Source organism: Chlorocebus sabaeus, chromosome 21 (genome assembly GCF_047675955.1).
Source record: "Chlorocebus sabaeus isolate Y175 chromosome 21, mChlSab1.0.hap1, whole genome shotgun sequence".
Taxonomy (NCBI): Eukaryota; Metazoa; Chordata; class Mammalia; order Primates; family Cercopithecidae; genus Chlorocebus; species Chlorocebus sabaeus.
This window is the reverse complement of record NC_132924.1, coordinates 28810186-28828818: the sequence shown is the minus strand read 5'-3', so window position 1 is coordinate 28828818 and position 18633 is coordinate 28810186. Positions and strand designations below refer to the sequence as shown.

The window sequence follows — 18633 nt, the reverse complement described above, 5'->3', positions numbered from 1 at the left end:
TATGAGGTTAAGATGTGGAGATAAACATCAAAACAACCAACTTAAAAAGCTCAACTATTTGGAAGAGTGATTTTTTTTTTTTTCTTCAAGACGGAGTCTCACTCTGTCTCCAGGCTGGAGTGCGGTGGTGTGATCTCAATTCACTGCCACCTCTGACTCCCTGGTTCAAGCGATTCTCCTGCCTCAGCCTCCTGAGTAGCTGGGATTACAGTCATGCGCCACCATGCCCAGCTAATTTTTGTATTTTTGGTAGAGACGGGGTTTCATCATGTTGGCCAGGATGGTCTCGATCTCCTGACCTCATGATCCACCCGCCTCAGCCTCCCAATGGAAGAGTGATTTCATACCCTCTCGAATGTGTTAACTGCTATGGAGGGGCAGGGCATGTGCACAGAGAGTTCTACCTGTGTAGACCCATCCTCCCATGGTAGCTTCTCTCAGTTACATGGACAAAGCACCACTGATAGAGAGCACCCAACAGAGGCAAGACCCAAAAAGACCTGTCCTCTAATGCATCCCTCACTCCCATGGCATTTCCACCACAGAAAGTCCTTTCTATTACAGAAATAATACCAAAGAGTTTACTCCCAAGGCAGTGACAGTCCTGAGTAAAGACTGCTGGACTTGGAATCAGGAACTCTACAGTCAAAGCTTTGCTCTACATCTTCTCTGGGACCACTTACTGACATGCACACATCTGTGTCCTCATCTAGAAGATGAAGAACATGCCGTGGCTATAAGAGGGCTGTGGGGAGAACAAGTTAAATAAAAGAAGTAAACATGCTTTGTAAATTGCGGCGTGTAAGTTGCATGGATTAGGGAAACTCTCCCACACTCACACTGCATAACTCTGACTTCTTTCCCCAGTGGCATCCAAAGTCCTTTAGTTGGCGCATGAGCCAGAAATTCCCTGGCGTGTTCATTGCCTGGTACACCTGGTATGCAATCTTCTGGCTTAGCCTCATCTTCCTAAACAAAGGGAACAAGGTGTAAACAGCACGGCAAGAGAGCGCTGGGATTCTCTCCTGCTTCCCTTGGAGTCACCCTCATCTGGCTTTTTCCTGGGCTGTGGGTGCCAACGTCATCTTAATTACCCCTCAAAACTAGAAAGAAAGACAGTTACACTTGATCAAAAAAACAGGAAACAAATGTACCAGAAGAACTATACCAAAAACAGTGTAGCTGTTCTTAGAGAAGTTACTGGTGAAGCAGAAAAAATCTGTCCTTATATAGCAATGACTGGTGAGCTCCAAATTTTGATGTAAATTAGATTCTAAGGTTTTTTTAAAAAAGGTTTCACTACCTCAAAATGTAGAATGAAGTAAGATATATGAATTAAAGTAAACCAGGGTTCCTAGAATAACAGAAAGGGCATGTTAGGCTAGAATAGCTTATTATACCCTGAAGGCCCCTGTCATATTTTACAGTCACAAGCATGCTGTAATTTTTTCCAAGTTTCCATGAATATTAAACTTCAATAGAAGGACGGTTTTTAAGAATTTTTTTTTTTTTTTTGAGACAGATCTTGCTCTGTCATCCAGGCTGGAGTGCAGCACTGCAATGTTGGCCCACTGCAACCTCCACCTCCCAAGTTCAAGAGATTCTTGTGCCTTAGACTCCTGAGTAGCTGGAATTACAGATGTGTACTACCACGTCCAGCTAATTTTTTTCTTTTTTGTATTTTTAATAGAGACAATGTTTTGCCATGTTGCCCAGGCTGATTTTGAACTCCTGACCTCAGGTGGTCCACTTGCCTCAGCCTCCCAAAGTGCTGGGATTATAGGCATGTGCCACTGCGCTTGGCAAAGAATCTTTCTTCATTGAGAGTTATGAAACAGCAAGTTTTCTTTGCTGTGGCATGGCACTCTAAGTCTCCCTTGTACGCACACACCCTGGTGCTGTGGCCAGGGAGCTGCAGGAGGGATACCTGCACTGGGGAGTTGGACTGGATGAGCTGTCGGGTCTCCTCGGACTTGACTGCTCTCTGAGCTGCTGATACTCAGGAAACCAACACAGGATGGACTGAGGGACCGAGCCAAGCAAGGCTGACAAGAAAAGGAGGCAGCTGAGCTTAAAGATGCTATCTCCAGTCAGAGAGAAGGGGGCCAGGGCCAAGGAACCCATGTGGGCCTGCATTAGTTCCTCAGGGAAGGGAAACATGGCTGATGAAATTTCCACAAAGGCAGAGGTTTGTGACAACACTAAAAATTATGACCCCTCAGTCATCTGCAGGAAAGAAACAGACTTTTCATAAAAGGGTATTTAAATGTCATGCAACCATTTTTCATAACAAGTTACTGAGTCTGTAAGTATGTCTAGTGGAATAACCAAGAGTACAAACTTCACACTAACCTTGATAAGCCCAGGAGGAGGTTTTTCATAACTGGAAAACAAAAAACAAAACCATCAACCATTTTAATGGGAACGTAACATACTTTTACGAACAAAAGGCAGCAGCCAGGTCAGAATAAAAAGGATATTCTTAGTGAAAATTCAAAACTACATTTACTATATTATATCTAAAAGAGTTAATAAAATACGCTCAGCATTCCAGATCACATATAAATAAACTGATGAGATAACACATCCTGCAGAGATCCAGAAATTATGTTCCTTGAAATAGCTAATATCTCTCAGCACAATGATCTTTCTTGGAAGAGAAAGGAAAGCAAGAGGTTGCAGGGAGAATATGAGGTGAGAAGACCGTGGGTACTCTGGTTCCAAAACATCGCTGTGTTTTTCTCAGGTTACTGACCTAGCATAACATCCACGTACTCAACAGTGAACAGGCTCCTGGGGGAAACGGGTGCAATCTGTTCCAGCACAGTGTGGGTGGCACAGTGGAGGATGCACAGAGTTACATGGACAGGCCTGTCCCAGAGGCGCCCTCACCCATGGGCCTGCAACACCAGCTCCAATTCCGCCCGCTCGCCTGCCTGCCTACCAGATTTACAGATGATGAGGCCAGGACACAGCACCCCAAAAATGACTGCGGAGCACCAGAATATGCCACCCTAAAATATGCCTCATTGGCATATTAACTATTTCAAGCTGATTACTTTGAGAAACTGTAGACAAGGAGTAGCCCTGAAAAGCTGCCATTTTGTAAGATAAATTTACATTGATTATATAAAGGAAATTTACATTAGTAATAAAGGAGTTTGTATCAGGAAAAGAGCTGCTCCTAGACAAACTTTATTACATGAAAGACCTTTATCTACATAAAAAGGCAAACTTTATTCACCATGTTTCCTCCCCCATCCTCCCACAGTTTATCTCTACCCCTCCTCCAGAAGCCCCAATCCCCTGTTCCTTTCCGCAGCTGAGGATGCTATATAAGGTTCCTCTGGTGCTTCTTTGAGTCTCATATTTTTGGGGGACTCCCATGCATAGACATGTAATTAAGATTTTTTTTTCCTCCTGTTAATCCATCTTATGTTCATTTAATTGGTGGCCTAGACAAATAATTTAGAAGGGTGTAGGGAAGCCATTTTTCCTTCCCCCACACAGACAGGTATTACCTGGGAAGAGCAGAATGCTTCTCCTCCCTGTGCTAGGCGGCACCTGCCACCAGAGACTGGCCAGGCCTTTTCATCCAGGGACTGAACCTGAGGGAGACCCAGAATGCTGAGCACGCAAAGTCTGTATTTGGGACAGGCGGGGAGATGGGAAGGAAATTCTGCAGGCGAGGTGTTTGTGCACTCAAAAGAGCAACTCAGGTTCTTAGAGGGATTCGCACCTCCCCAGCAAAAGTAAGACAAATATTGGTAGCTCAGATCTGTGCCTTAACCCTCTAAACCTACAAGGAAGTACTCATTTTGATACTTCAGAATGGCTGCAAAGTATAGGAACACTTAATGATTTAATGTTCTCTTCATCCTGACCTATTCCTTATGAACTGATTTTAGAGACCCTTTTGGAACACAGTAAATATTGGAGGAGGGAGGCATTAGGGAGAACAGACTAAGGAAAAAGTGAAATGCTTTCCTTTCCATTTGCCTCCAAGGTGTCAGAGAAAAGGACTTTGCCAGAGTATGGAGGAGAAATGGCACAGTTCGCTACAGCAAGAAAGATTTCCCTTTGGCTTCATCTGTGGACACTGTCAAAGGACTCCTCTCACCCTCACTATCACTGATCCATGGACTAGGAGAACTTACTCCAAAAAGATTACATAGTAAACAACTGGGTAGTAGCGGAATTAGCTTTTTAGGTATGATACAGTGCTTTTCCAAAGTAAATACTTAAAATATTTACTAATGGAAAGCTATGGTGTGTCATAAGCAAGAATAATGGTAAGATGATACAGTCCACCTGCAGCCATCCTTTAGAGGTGTTAATTCTATGCCTTGGCCGCTCACGCCTGTCATCCCAACACTTTGGGAAGCTGAGGCAAGAGGATCACTTGAGGCTAGGCGTTTGCCATCAGCCTGGGCAACATAGCAAGACCCCATCTCTACAAAATAAAAAATTAAAGGGCCGGGTGCAGTGGCTCACCTGTAATCCCAGCACTTTGGGAGGCTGAGGCAGGTGGATCACGAGGTCAGGAGATCATCCTGGCTAACATGGTGAAACCCCGTCTCTACTGAAAATACAAAAAATTAGGTGGGCGTGGTGGCGGGCACCTGTAGTCCCAGTTACTCGGGAGGCTGAGGCAGGAGAATAGTGAGAACTCGGGAGGCAGAGCTTGCAGTGAGCCGAGATCGCACCACTGCACCCCAGCCTAGGCGACAGAGCAAGACTCTGTTTCAAAAGTAATAAATAAATAAATAAAAATTAAAAAATATTATGCCTTATGCACAGAGGCCTAAGAAAGTTTGGAAGGGAGGTGGTAAACTCTATGAAAATATCCAATAATCCAACAAATAATTATTTTTGCCACAGGAGCTGAACAAATAACATATGGCCAAACTAAGTTCCAAATTCCTGAAAAATATGTAACTATTTTGCCTAGATGGAAAAGGAATACAATAGAACTGCACATTCTGAATTCTATTATTATTTGCAATGGCATTTCCTCAATAGTCCATTTTACAACTGTTCCCACCAGTTGAAGGGGGGCTGATGCTTTTTTCCCCGGGACTAAACAATTCATTAGTTTATGTAGCAGATTAAGATATTTCCAAAGTTTAAAACAATATTCAGCCAGGCATGGTGGCTCACACCTGTAATCCCAGCACTTTGGGAGGCTGAGGTACATGGATCACTTGAGGTCAGGAGTTAAAGACCAGCCTGGCCAACACGGTGAAACCCCATCTTTACTAAAAATACAAAAATTAGCTGGGTATGGTGGCACACACCTGTAGTCCCAGCTACCAGGGAGGCTGAGGCTGGAGAATCACTTGAACCTGGGACATGGAGGTTGCAGTGAGCTGAGGTCACACCACTGCACTCCATCCTGGGCGACAGAGCAAGACTCCATCTCAAAAAAAAAAAAAAAAAAAAAAAAAAAATTAGGCAAATGAAAAAAACTCAGGCTCTTATTAACTACTTTAAAAATACAAAATAAATCATAGGCCACTACTATTTGATGCAAAAGTGAATGACATTGCATAGTAATACTTATGCTAATATTAACTACTAATTTAGCAAAAATTATTATAATATGGCTACATAGGAAGGATGGAGACAAGGGTAGTAAAACAACTAAAATCTTACCTACTCTGTCCTCAGTTGAATAGCTGTAGGAGACCAGAATATGCTACCTCAAAGTACACCTTTTTGGCTAAGGATCATTTTGAAAAACAGCAGACACAGGGGAAACTCTGAAAAGACAGCAGAAGTCACCCTTTTGTAAGAGAAATGTTCATCGATAAAGGAAATCTCCATTTCAGGTGAGATCCTTTTTTTTTTTTTTAAGATGGGGTCTCTCTCTGCCACCCAGGCTGGAGTGCAGTGGCTTGATCTCTGCTCATTGCAACCTCTGCCTCCCAGTTTAAGCGATTCTCCTGCCTCAGTCTCCTGAGTAGCTGGAATTACAGGTACATGCCACCACAACCGGATAATTTTTTTTGTTTTCAGTAGAGAAGGGGTTTCAGCTGTTGCTCAGGCTAGTCTCGAACTCCTGACCTCATGATCTGCTTGCCACAGCCTCTCAAAGTGCTGGGATTGCAGGCATGAGCCACCGCGCCTGGCCACAAGTGAGACCCTTTCTATACAAGAAAGAGAAAAATGTCTCTCAATCACAAGAGAATGCTAACAATGGAGAAAGCACAGACACAAACCTGCATAACAAACCTTAACTTTATTTATTATACTTTTCCTGGTCACTATCCCATAGCTCAGTTCCCCCATATCTTTCTTTCTTTGATTTAGCTGAACACGGTGTTTAAGCCTGAATCCAAAACCACTTCTTTGAGATTTTTCATTCCACTGGGTATCTCCCACATATCTAGAACATATACATGGTAATAAACTTCTGCTTGTTTTTTTCCGCCTGAAACTTCTGCCTGCCAGGTTCAAGCGATTCTCCCACCTCAGCCTCTTGAGTAGCTGGGATTACAGATATGTATCACCAGGCCCGGGTAATTTTGTATTTTTAGTAGAGACAGGGTTTCTCCATGTTAGCCAGGCTGGTCTCAAACTCCTGACCTCAGGTGATCCACCTGCCTCAGTCTCCCAAAGTGCTGGGAGTACAGGTGTGAGCCACTGTGCCCGGCAATGTTTTATTATTCTTATTATTATTATTAACCTTCTGTTACAGGGACCCTGGACCTTAGAAGAGTGGAAGGAAAAAAAATTTTCCCCTTAAATAGGTAATGTCCATTATGGAATCAAAAAAGGCAATATAAGGCTGGGCAGGGGGACTCATGCCTGTAATCCTAGCACTTTGGGAGGCCAAGGTGGGAGGAATCCTTAAGTCCAAAACCAGCATGGGCAACACAGCTAGACCCTCTTTCAAAAAACCAGGGAGGAAGGGAGGAAGGGAGGAAGGGAGGGAAGGAGGGAGGGAGGGAAGGAGGGAGGGAGGGAAGGAAGGAGGGAGGGAGGGAGGGAAGGAAGGAGGGAAGGAAGGAGGGAGGGAGGGAGGAAGGAAGGGAGGGAGGGAGGGAGGGAGGGAAAGAAAGAAAGGCAAGAAACATGATTTTAAAATAAACAGTTACGGCCAGGCGTGGTGGCTCATGCCTGTAATCCCAGCACTTTGGGAGGCTGAGGCGGGCAGATCACAAGGTCAGGAGATCGAGACCATCCTGGCTAACATGGTGAAAACCTATCTCTACTAAAAATACAAAACATTAGCCAGGCGTGGTGGTGGGTGCCTGTAGTCTCAGCTACTTGGGAGATTGAGGCAGAAGAATAGCATGAACCCAGGAGGCGGAGCTTGCAGTGAGCCGACATTGCACCACTGCACTCCAGCCTGGGTGACAGAGTGAGACTCTGTCTCAAAACAATAATAATAATAATAATAATAATAATAATAATAAGCAGTTACTTTCCAGATGAAAAAACTAAGAGCTTCCTCACAGAAGTCTTGATGGGGGAGAGGGGTGCAGAGAATATACAGGGTAACTGGGGTCTCAAACCACAATTTTTAAAAATTAGCCTTTCATTGTGAGTTCACTTGGGTCAAGAAAAAAAAAGCCTTTGGTACTATTCTGTTGCAGGAAGTCAGGGACCCTGAACGGAGGGACCGGCTGAAGCCATGGCAGAAGAACATAAATTGTGAAGATTTCATGGACATTTATTAGTTCCCCAAATTAATACTTTTATAATTTCTTATGCCTCTCTTTACAGCAATGTCTGAACATAAATTATGAAGATTGCACAGACACTTATCACTTCCCCAATCAATACCCTTGTGATTTCCTATGCCTGTCTTTAATCTCTTAATCCCATCATCTTCGTAAGCTGAGGAGGATGTATGTCACCTCAGGACCCTGTGATGATTGCATTAACTACACAAATTAATTATAGAGCATGTGTGCTTGAACAATATGAAATCTGGGCACCTTGGAAAAAGAACAGGATAACAGCAATGTTCAGGGAACAAGAGAGATGGCCTTGGACTCTGACTGCCGGTGAGCCAGGTGGAACAGAGCCATCTTTCTCTTCTTTCAAAAGCAAATAGGAGAAATATTGCTAAATTATTTTTCTCGGCAAGGAACATCCCTGAGAAAGAGAATGCGCCCCTGAGGGTAGGTCTATGAATGGCCCCCTTGGAGGCAGCTGTCTTTTACTGTCAAAGCCAAAGGGATGAAATAAGGCTCCGGTCTCCTGTAGTGCTCCCAGGCTTATTAGGATGAAGAAATTCCTGCCTAATAAATTTTGGTCAGACCAGTTGTCTGCTCTCAAACCCTGTCTCCTGATAAGATGTTATCAATGACAATGCATGCCTGAAACTTCATTAGCAATTTTAATTTCGCGCCATCCTGTGGTCCTGTGATCTCACCCTGCCTCCATTTGCTTTCTGATATTTTATTAGCTTGTGAAGCATGTGATCTCTGTGACCCACACCCTATTTGTACACTCCCTCCCCTTTTGAAAATCACTAATAAAAACTTGCTGGTTTTATGGCTCGGGGAGCATCACGGAACCTGCCAACATGTGATGTCTCCCTTGGACATCCAGCTTTAAAATTTCTCTCTTTTGCACTCTTTCCCTTTATTTCTCAAACCAGCCAAGACACTTAGGGAAATAGAAAAGAACCCACGTTAAATATCGGGGGTGGGGTTTCCCCCAATACTATTTGATTAAACAGTTTAAATTACATGACGTATTACTTTGGAATGAATAACATTGATTTAAAAGCAAACAAGTCTCTGAACTAGCCAAAGGAAACATATTGACAGTCCAGTCAGTTGTAAATCTCTGAAACTAGAAAATCCCAGTGCTCTGAGAATCTTAGTTCATTTTATGCTGATATAACAGAATACCTGAGACTGGGCAATTTACAAGGAACAGAGATTTATTTCTTACAGTTCTGGAGGCTAGAAAGTCCAAGGTCAAGGGGCCAGCATCTGGCAGGGGATTTCTTTGCTTCATCATTCCATAGCAGAAGGCAGAAGAGCAAGAGACAGCATGGGTGGTGGTGGAGGGCAAACTCATGTTTTTATCAGTAACCCACTCCAGCAATAATTAATCTACTCTTGAGATAACAGCGCCTATCCATTTATAAGGGCAGAGCTGGCTGGGTGTGGGGGCTCACACCTGCAATCCCATGACTTTGGGAGGCTGAGGCAGGTGGCTCTCTAGGTCAAGAGATTGAGACCATGCTAGTCAACATGGTGAAACCCTGTCTCTACTAAAAATACAAAAATTAGCTGGGCGTGGTGGCGTGCACCTGTAGTCCCAGCTACTCAGGAGGCGGAGGCAAGAGAATCGCTTGAACCTGGGAGGCGGAAGTTGCAGTGAGCTGAGATCACGCCACTGCACTCCAGTCTGGCGAGAGAGTGAGACTTCACCTCAAAAAACAAACAAACAGAAAAAAGGGCAGAGCCCTCCTGACATAATCACATCTTAAAAGTCCTATCTCTCAACACTGTTACATTGGGTATTAAATTTCAATAAATGAACTTTTTGAGACAAGAGTTTCACTCTGTTGCCCAGTCTGAAGTGCAGGCCTGATCACAGTTCATTGCAGCTTCAACCTCTCAGGCTCAAGTGATCCTTCTATCTCAGCCTACAGAGGAGCTGGGACTACAGGTGCACACTACCATACCCAGCTAATCTTTATTTTTATTGTAGAGATGAGGTCTCAACATGTTGGCCAGGCTAGTCTCAAACTCTTGGGCTCAAGCAATCCGCCCACCCAGGCCTCTCAAAGTGCTGGGATTACAGGCATGAGCCACTATGCCCAGTCTCCAATACATCAACTTCAAGGACACATTCAAATCATAGCAGAAGTAAACATCTGGTTTTGCTAGTTTATAGATCTATATTACTTAGCTGGTGAGGTTCCATTTTATCATTTGCAAAAGTAGGTTATAATCTCTCTGCTGTCTAGGAGCTACCAAATAAACACATGGTATTAACCACTGTGTGGCATCCTACAGCTAAATATACTGAGCATCGGATCGGGCAGGGCCAGACCCTGCCTGCAGTTAGGCTAGAGAAAGATCTTTAAACATCTGTCTTGCATGGGAGACCAAGAGCACCACCTGGTGACTTGAAAGGGCCGAAATGCCCAGTAATGTGGATGCCCACAACACAGGGTCTCTATCCTGCAACCACTGCCCTGTTAAGGTGAAAAGTCATTCAGCTCTTGGGCCACCAAAAAGTAGGCCAGACTCCACCAAAAAAAAATGCATTTTGTATCCAGTCTCCCAGAATTCTGATTATGAAGGATTTCAACTCGAAGACCTTTCCTTACATGACCCATATAGCATAGGTAACAAAAGGTACCTGTGACAGAAACAAACTGTTGACTGAGTGAACATCACACTTATGTCAACCCAAAGAAAAAGCAGAAGGCAAAATTAATGTCAGTAGAGAGCTTATTTGAGCCAAATTTGAGGACTGCAAGCTGGGAGTATCAATTTAAGTTGTCCAGAATATACACTCCTGGGTGGTAGCCCTCAAACTTGGCCCAAATGAACTCTATACTTAATTTAGCTTCAGTTTTTTCCTTTGGGTCAAAATATCTGGCATAGTCGGGAGAATAGGTCCCTCCCTCCACCACTGCCCAGTGTTTCTCTCTGAAAGCGGCACTCAGCATGAACTCCTATCTCTGACTTTCCTAAGTTAGGGGATGAGGATGTTTAATTTGCTTTGGTTTGGGGCCACAGTCTTGTTGCATTGTGACCTTTCATTATGGAAATTGTGCTTGTTTCACCCTGGACCAACCTGTCTTGGAGTTGCTTTTCCTAATTTATGAGCGTGAATACTTCCCTCCGAAGATTAAAGGCACTCAAAGGCATTCGCTCCCTCTGGCCCATTAGGGAACCCTAAATAGAGACTTGGCGAAGTGCCAGGACTTTGTCCATAACATTCAGTGGCCTTACAGGGTTTCTTTCCTCTGTGAGAATATCTGTACCCTCTCACTCTGCCAGTGAGTACGCGTAAAGGCTGGTCATCTTGCATTTGTGAGCCCTCTGTGACCCTCAGGGGATTCAGAGTTTCTGAGGCACGTAAGAGAGGAGACCTGACTCGGTGGTGACACACTGAAGTGATATACTCACAAGTGGCACATTTAGGCCCAAAACACTGCCCAGAGTCATGAATGATTCAGATCTCTAAATTATGGGTAACAAATCATCCAGGTCTGAGGACTCCCCACAGAGGCAGCCTCCCTCAGAGATACCAGCTGGTTTTATGTGCAACACCCGCTTAGTTTCATCTTATAAGTATTTGCACACATTGGCCCACATGACTCGAGAGGACCCCAGATTATGATGGCCAATATTGGGGGTCCTTTAAAATGCCTAAAGTAATTCAATTTTCTGCACAATTGGGAAAAGCTGGGTTTAGAATCAGACAAATTAAATGGGAGATCTCCTTTCTGCTTGTCCTGGCTGAAATCTGATCGTAAGAGACACAAAAAAATTTTTTTAAAGAGCTCTGTGGTTGGCCGGGTGCAGTGGCTCACGCCTGTAATCCCAGCACTTTGGGAGGCTGAAGCAGGTGGATCACGAGGTCAGGAGTTCAAGATCAGCCTGACCAACACGATGAAACGCCATCTCTACTAAAAATACAAAAATTAGCCAGCCGTGGTGGCACATGCCTGTAATCCCAGCTATTCTGGAGTCTGAGGCAGGAGAATCACTTGAACCTGGGAGGCGGAGGTTGCAGTGAGCCGAAATCGTGCCACTGCGCTCCAGCCTGGGTGACAAAGTGAGACTCCGTCTCAAAAAAAAAAAAAAAAAAAAAAAAAAAGCTCTCTGGTCACAGTCAGCTGCTTAATTAAAGGCTGATATTCAGGCTATAATTTTTTTTTTTTTTTTGGAAAACTAAAAAAAGGCCTTTCTGCTTTTTCTCTTTTCGATCTTATTCCTGATAATATTTTTCAGTCAACTGAAACCCCCTTAAAAAAATGCTGGAGGCCACTGTTTGCTTCCTACCTTGTTGGCATGATTTTGGTGGAGAAAAATGTAAAATTTCATTGGCCTTTTAGAAAGCTGAAAATCTCCCAAACTGGCCTCTCTAATACTTAACTCTTCCATTTCCTTACACTTCTGCTCCTTCTCCCTTTTGCCATCTTTGGTAACACATAGGAGACTTCTGGCACTCCTGAGACCCCTTGAGGACATGGAAAAAGGGGCCATGCCCACCCTTTTTTGGGGTCTTCAGTCTTTCTCATGGAATCTAAGAGTCATGAGTAGGCTTCTCCCAGGTCTATGGCTCGGCTCTATTTTGCACAGTTTCTGGATCTCTTTGGCTTTTGGAGTATGACGTATTACTTTGCATTGTAGGGGAGAACTTGACATTTGCATGTGCGATGGCTGGCAAGTCACTGGCAAAAGCTGCAGTTTTAGAAGTGGCTGACAGCTGTTGCAGTGAATGGTCATTACTGAAGGAGGCAACTTGTTTCTTTCCCTGTTTAGATTAAAAAGGCGTGCTCTGAACACTTGAAGACTCCTGTGGGAGGGGGGCTGATTGCAGAGTGGACTGATGGAGTCAGGTCACCCACCAGCCTCTGTGAAACGTCCTTGTATTGAGGAAAAATGTGGAAAGAATTCACACCGGTTCGGTGGTATTTCCCTCTTCTTGGGGACCTGGGATTCAATGTAAAAGTAGGATCCTTGATTTTTAAAGATCTGAATGTTCTGCCTTTCAGCTCTGCCTGCTTTTCACATATTTAAATATTAGGCCCTGACAACTGCAACTTCTTTCACTGCCCTATTCATTAAGAGGCTCCATCCTGAAGTCAGTAATCTCATTAAGAAACAATCTATCTGGCTCATGTCTGTAATACCAGCACTTTGGGAGGCTGAGACAGGCGGATCACTTGAGGCTGGGAGTTTGAGACCAGCCTGGCCAGCTTGGCGAAACACTCTACTAAAAATACAAAAACTATCTGGGTGTGGTAGCAGGCGCCTGTAATCTCAGCTACTCAGGAGGCTGAGGCACGAGAAACTCTTTTTTTTTTTTTGAGACAGAGTATTGCTCTGTCTCCCAGACTGGAGTGCAGTGACACCATCTCGGCTCACTGCAAGCTCCGCCTCCCGGGTTCATGCCATTCTCCTGCCTCAGTCTCCAGAGTAGCTGGGACTACAGGTGCCCACCACCATGCCTGGCTAGTTTTTTGTATGTTTAGAGAGACGGGATTTCACCGTGTTAGCCAGGATGGTCTTGATCTCCTGACCTCTTGATCCGCCAACCTCGGCCTCCCAATGTGCTGGGATTACAGGCGTGAGCCACCGTGCCGGGCAGAGAATCTCTTGAACCCGGGAGGCAGAAGTTGCAGTAAGCTGAGAGAGCACCACTGCACTCTAGCCTGGGTGAAAGAGGGAGACTCTGCCTCAAAAAAAAAAAGGAGAAAAAAAAAAGGACGAAGAAACAATCTATCAAACTAAATCAGTTGACAAAACGCAACTTCCTGACATTTAGCTGGCTACTTTGAAACTCTTTCCAAAAAAAAAAAAAAAAAGGCTTGCTCTGTCGCCCAGGCTGGAGTGCAGTCCACTCCTCGACTCAATGCAACCTCCACCTCTGGGTTCAAGCGATTCTTGTGCCTCAGCCTACTCAGTAGCTGGGATTACAGGCAAGCGTCACCAAGCCTGTCTAACTTTTATATTTTTAGTAGAGACAAGGTTTTGTCATGTTGGCCAGGCTGGTCTCGAGCTCCCGACCTCAAGTGATCTGCCCACCTCAGCCTCCCAAAGTGCTGGGAATAAGGGCGTGAGCCACGGGCACCCAGCCTGAAGCTCTTTATAAAAGAAATCTATGGCCGCGCACGGTGGCTCAAGCCTGTAATCCCAGCACTTTGGGAGGCCAAGGTGGGTGGATCAGCTGAGGTCAGGAGTTCGAGGTCAGCCTGGCCAACATGGTGAAACCCCATCTCTACTAAAAATACAAAAAAATTAGCTGGGTGTGGTGGCGCACACCTGTAAGTAACCCCAGCTACTTGGGAGGCTGAGGCAGGAGAATCATTTGCACCTGGGAGGCGGAGGTTTCAGTGAGTCAAGAACGTGTCACTGCACTCCAGCCTGGGTAACGGAAAGACTCCGTCTCAAAAAAAAAAAAAAAAAGAAAGAAAGAAGGAACGAAAAAGAAAAAAAAAAGAAATCTACATCTATTAAAAAAAAAAAAAAAAAGCTCCATTTGTAAGGGCATCTCCCTCGGTAGACCTAAACCACTAGAAAATTTCAGGATGGGGAAGACATTGGCTTAAGTTTACATAACAAACGGTACGGTACCTCTGTTTAAAATACTTTTCCTGGTAATTTTATCTTAACCAGTTTTTAACCTATGCCTTTCTTTGTCTCAGCAAATAATTCTGTTTAGGTACAAGTTCTGTGTCTTTTAGATGTAAATTTTTAAATTTTGTTATTAGTTTTTTTGTTATTTTGTTTAATAGGCTTTTGAAAGTGCAAACTTAGGGTTGCCTAGTTACTAATTACTTAGGGTAGTGGAACAGATAATCAAGAGACTGATCGTCTAAAGTGGACGATCACTAAGTGGACGATCTTAGTGGATGATCACTTTAGACGATCATCTAAAGTGGGCATAGACTATTAGAAAATTGGCTAGTGAAGAATCTTATAAAAGATAAAAGATCTGCTTCTGTTTGTATGTCTATGTTTATATGCGTTACAGCATGTCATATTTCATTACCAAATATATGAAAAAGTTCAAATTAATTGGCACCAAAATATGCCACCCCGACATATTGATGACTCTGAGCTAAAAGAAACTGAGAAGCAGCCTACACAGGAAAACTTCACCTCGCCTGCAATTGCTCCCGTTTTGTAAAGAGAAATTTACATCTTTAAAGGAAATTTCCATGAGTAAGCGTATCTGTATCAGACAGACAGCTGCCTGGAGACAGCTTTCATCACCTGAGAGCCTTACAAAGCAACCTTTATTCATCATACATTTTGACCCTTCCATAATTTGTCTCCACCACGCCCCAAAAGGCCCACGCCCTTCTTTCAGTCTCCCATTTTTGTGGCCCTCCAGTGCATGGGTATGTGAAAAGAGTTTTTCTCCCCGTCTCCACTAAAAAGTACAAAAAACTAGCCGGGCGAGGTGGCGGGCGTCTGTAGTCCCAGCTACTCGGGGAGACTGAGGCAGGAGAATGGCGTAAACCCGGGAGGCGGAGCTTGCAGTGAGCTGAGATCCGGCCACTGCACTCCACATCCAGCCTGGGCGACAGAGCGAGACTCCGTCTCAAAAAAAAAAAAAAAAAAAAAAAAGAGTTTTTCTCCTGTTAATTGTCTTACGACAATTTAATCTGTGGCCCAGCTAAAGAACCTAGAAGGGTAGAGGGAAGCCATATTTCCCTCCTTTACATTTGAATCTTCTTGACACCACACTCTCCCGGGTCATCTGGACCCTCCTTGAACTGGAGCCAGGGGAGCGCAGGGCCTCCCAAGTCAGGGCCCGAATTCCGCGTGGTGCCGAGCGGAACTGGTGGTGGTGGCTCCCTGGATGCCCACCCAGGACCCCGGTAAAAAAAAAAAAAAAAATTCCCTCCAACCTGGAGAGAACAATTCCGCCTTTGTTCTACCTGGCATCGCCGTGGCCAGTTCCCGCCGCCCATTCTCTCTTCTTCCCGGCCTCGCCACACCAACACTGCAGGACCCGTGTCCTCGTCCCTTCTCCATAGCAGAGGATGAAAAGAACGGGGTTTCTCCATGTCACAGTGGCCCAGGGAACTCGGGTGGAGTGTGGGGGCAGCGTGCTGGGCTTAACTTGCCTGTTCGGTCCACAAATGCCGAGCGAGCGCCAGCAACTCTTGGTTCCCCCAAAAGAGGCGACGCCCACACCAAAGCGGGGGCGAGAAGCGCAAACCGCTGCCGCCTCCCCGGGCCCAGACCCCAGCCCACCTGCGCCGCAGCCTCCAGGGCCCCTCCGTGGCCGGGCGGGCCTCGCTCCCCACCCTGTGAGGACTAGAAGTCCCGTCGCAGACACCACGTTCCTCACAGGCCCGCAGCCCTGCCTGCTCCTGGGGGCTTGGAAGACCCGGCCCAGCGCCCACGACGGCGCCCGGCGCCCCTGTTCCCAATTTGTCCCTAATTTTGAAGACGGGCGGCGCGCGGACTGCGGCTCAGACGGCGGCTAGAGACTCACAAGGACTCCAGGTGCTTGAGCTGCTGCAGCTGCTGCGCGCCGTGCCACCGCCGCTTCTGCTCCCGGGCCAGCTGCAGCTCCTGATCCCGCGGCTCCCGCAGCTGCCACGCGCCCCCCGCCCCCTCATCCTCGCGCCCCGGCTGGGAGGACATCGCGGCACCCGCGGCGCGGCGCGGCTCTGGCTGCGGCCAAAAGGGCACTTCCTCCGCGCGGCGCCCCTTCCCGCCCCCGCCCCCGCCCCGCGACTCGCCCGGGAGGGGACCCGAAGTCCCGGTCTCGGCCGCCAAATCCTCGCTTCCCAGCGGCCGGCCCCAAGTCAGTGCGCAGAGCCCCAGAACCCAGCCGCTAGCCCCCTGCTGCCGGTGGGCGGGGAGCGCCCCCTAGCGGCGGCTGGAGCAGAGGCGGGGCGGAGCCCTGGGTGGGAGCCTGGGGGAGCTTCCCGGAGCCTCAGGGTTCCCGCCCGGGCCACACCCACCTCCCTGCCCCTTTGAGGTCTCCGACCGGGGCAAGGGGTCCTGTGCAAGTCATGTTTGTAGGTCCCCAGTGACAAGACACATGGGAGTTGCTCATTACATAGTAATAGGATTCAGCCATTTTTGGAAGAAAGCAATACTCTGCATGTAAATTCTCCAATTTTCAGGTCATATGATCCATGCTTAAAGCATAGTCAATGTATATTGTATTTAGCAAGGTATATGTTCTGGAGATGAAAAAAAAGCTACCATACACAGCACTTGTTATGTACTAGTCAATGAGCTAAACCCTTAATAAGAATGTCTTTAATCTTAAACTTAAATGTTATTACCACCCTTACAGTGATCTACACATTCAGTGCAATCCCTGGCAAAACCCCACTGACTTTTTTTTTTTTTTGTGGAAATAGAAAAGCCAATCCTAAAATTCATATGGAATCTAAAGGGACACCTTCCCTGGGCCTCTTACTTGTTTTGCAGCAAGTAGGTGCAAGTAGGTTAATGTGGCATATTAAATTTATTGATTTGTGTGTGTTAAACCATCCTTGCATTCCAGGAATAAATTCCATTTGGTCATAGTGCATTACCCTGTTAAAAAGATATTCAACTTGTTTCCCTACTATTTTGTTGAGAATTTTTGCATTAATGTTAATAAGTGATTTGGGGGTATAGTTTTCTTATAATGTCTTTGTCTGGCTTCGTATTAGGGTAATGCTAGCCTCAAAATGAGTTAGGAAATTTTCCCTTCTCTTTAATTTTTTTGGAAAAGGTTGAAAAGAATTGGTGTTAGTTCTTTAAATATTTGGTAGAATTTGTCAGTGAAGCAATTATGTCCAGAGCTTTTCTTTGGTGGTAGATTTTATTTTTTATTTATCTTTAGAGACTTGCTAAAATGGCTCATGCCTGTAATCCCAGCACTTTGGGAGGCCGAGGCAGGCAGATCACCTGAGGTCAGGAGTTCGACACCAGCCTGACCCACATGGAGAAACCCCATCTCTACTACAAATGCAAAAAATTAGCTGGGTGTGGTGGCACATGCCTGTAATTCCCAGCCACTTGGGAGGCTGAAGTAGGAGAATCACTTGAACCTGGGAGGCAGAGGTTGCGGTGAGCCAAGATTGTGCCATTGCACTCCAGCCTTTGCAACAAGAGTGAAACTCCATCTAAAAGGAAAGAAAGAAAGAAAGAAAGAAAGAAAGAAAGAAAGAAAGAAAGAGAGAGAGAGAGAGAGAGAGAGGGAGGGAGGGAGGGAGGGAGGGAGGAAGGAAGGAAGGAAGGAAGGAGAAAGAAAGAGAAAGAAAGAAAATAACTACAGTTACAAACCATTGTTACAATACAAGGTTTTATAATTACCTGATTATTTATCTTTATTGAGATCTTTATTCATATAGCTTCTACTTACTGTCTAGTGTTCTTTTATTTCTTCTTTTTTAAAATTCATTTTTGTCTTGTTTTTCTGAGAAAATCTCGTCGTATCACCCAGGCTGGAGTGCAGTGGCTCAATCTTGGCTCACTGCAACCTCCACCCCCAGGGTTCAAGCGATTCTTGTGCCTCAGCCTCCCAAGTAGCTGGAATTACAGGCATATGCCACCACACCTGGCTAATTTTTGTATTTGTAGTAGAGATGGGGTTTCACCATATTGGCCAGGCTGTTCTTGAACTCCTGACCTCAAGTGATTCACCTGCCTTGGCCTCCCAAAGTAATGGGAATACAAGCATGAGCCACAGTGACTAGCCTAGTGTTCTTTTATTTCAGCCTGTGAAACTCCCTTGAGCCTTTCTTTCAGGGCTTGTCTAGTGGTAATAAACTTCTTTGACTTTTGTTTATCTTGAAATGTCTGAATTTGCCCCTAATTTTTGAAGGACAGTCTTGTTCGATATAGGACATATGATTGATGGTTTTTCCTTTTAGCAATTTGAATATATCAGCCATATGCCTTCTGACCTCTAAAGTCTCTGATGAGAAATCTACACATAATCTAATTATGGATC

General features: G+C 45.3%; 1 protein-coding gene across 1 annotated transcript in view; it reads right to left on the bottom strand.

Annotated features, from left to right (window-relative positions):
- Positions 1-16358, bottom strand: part of LOC103226248 (uncharacterized) — a 31490-nt gene extending 15132 nt beyond the window's left edge. Inside the window, exons 1-3 of the mRNA XM_073008971.1 lie at positions 16168-16358; positions 2353-2383; positions 840-969 (exon numbers count right to left, since the gene is read on the bottom strand). Coding sequence (XP_072865072.1) covers positions 840-969; positions 2353-2383; positions 16168-16294 — 288 coding nt within the window. The 5' untranslated portion in view covers positions 16295-16358. The remainder of the gene's footprint in view (positions 1-839; positions 970-2352; positions 2384-16167) is intronic.
- Between the last annotated feature and the right edge of the window lie 2275 nt (positions 16359-18633).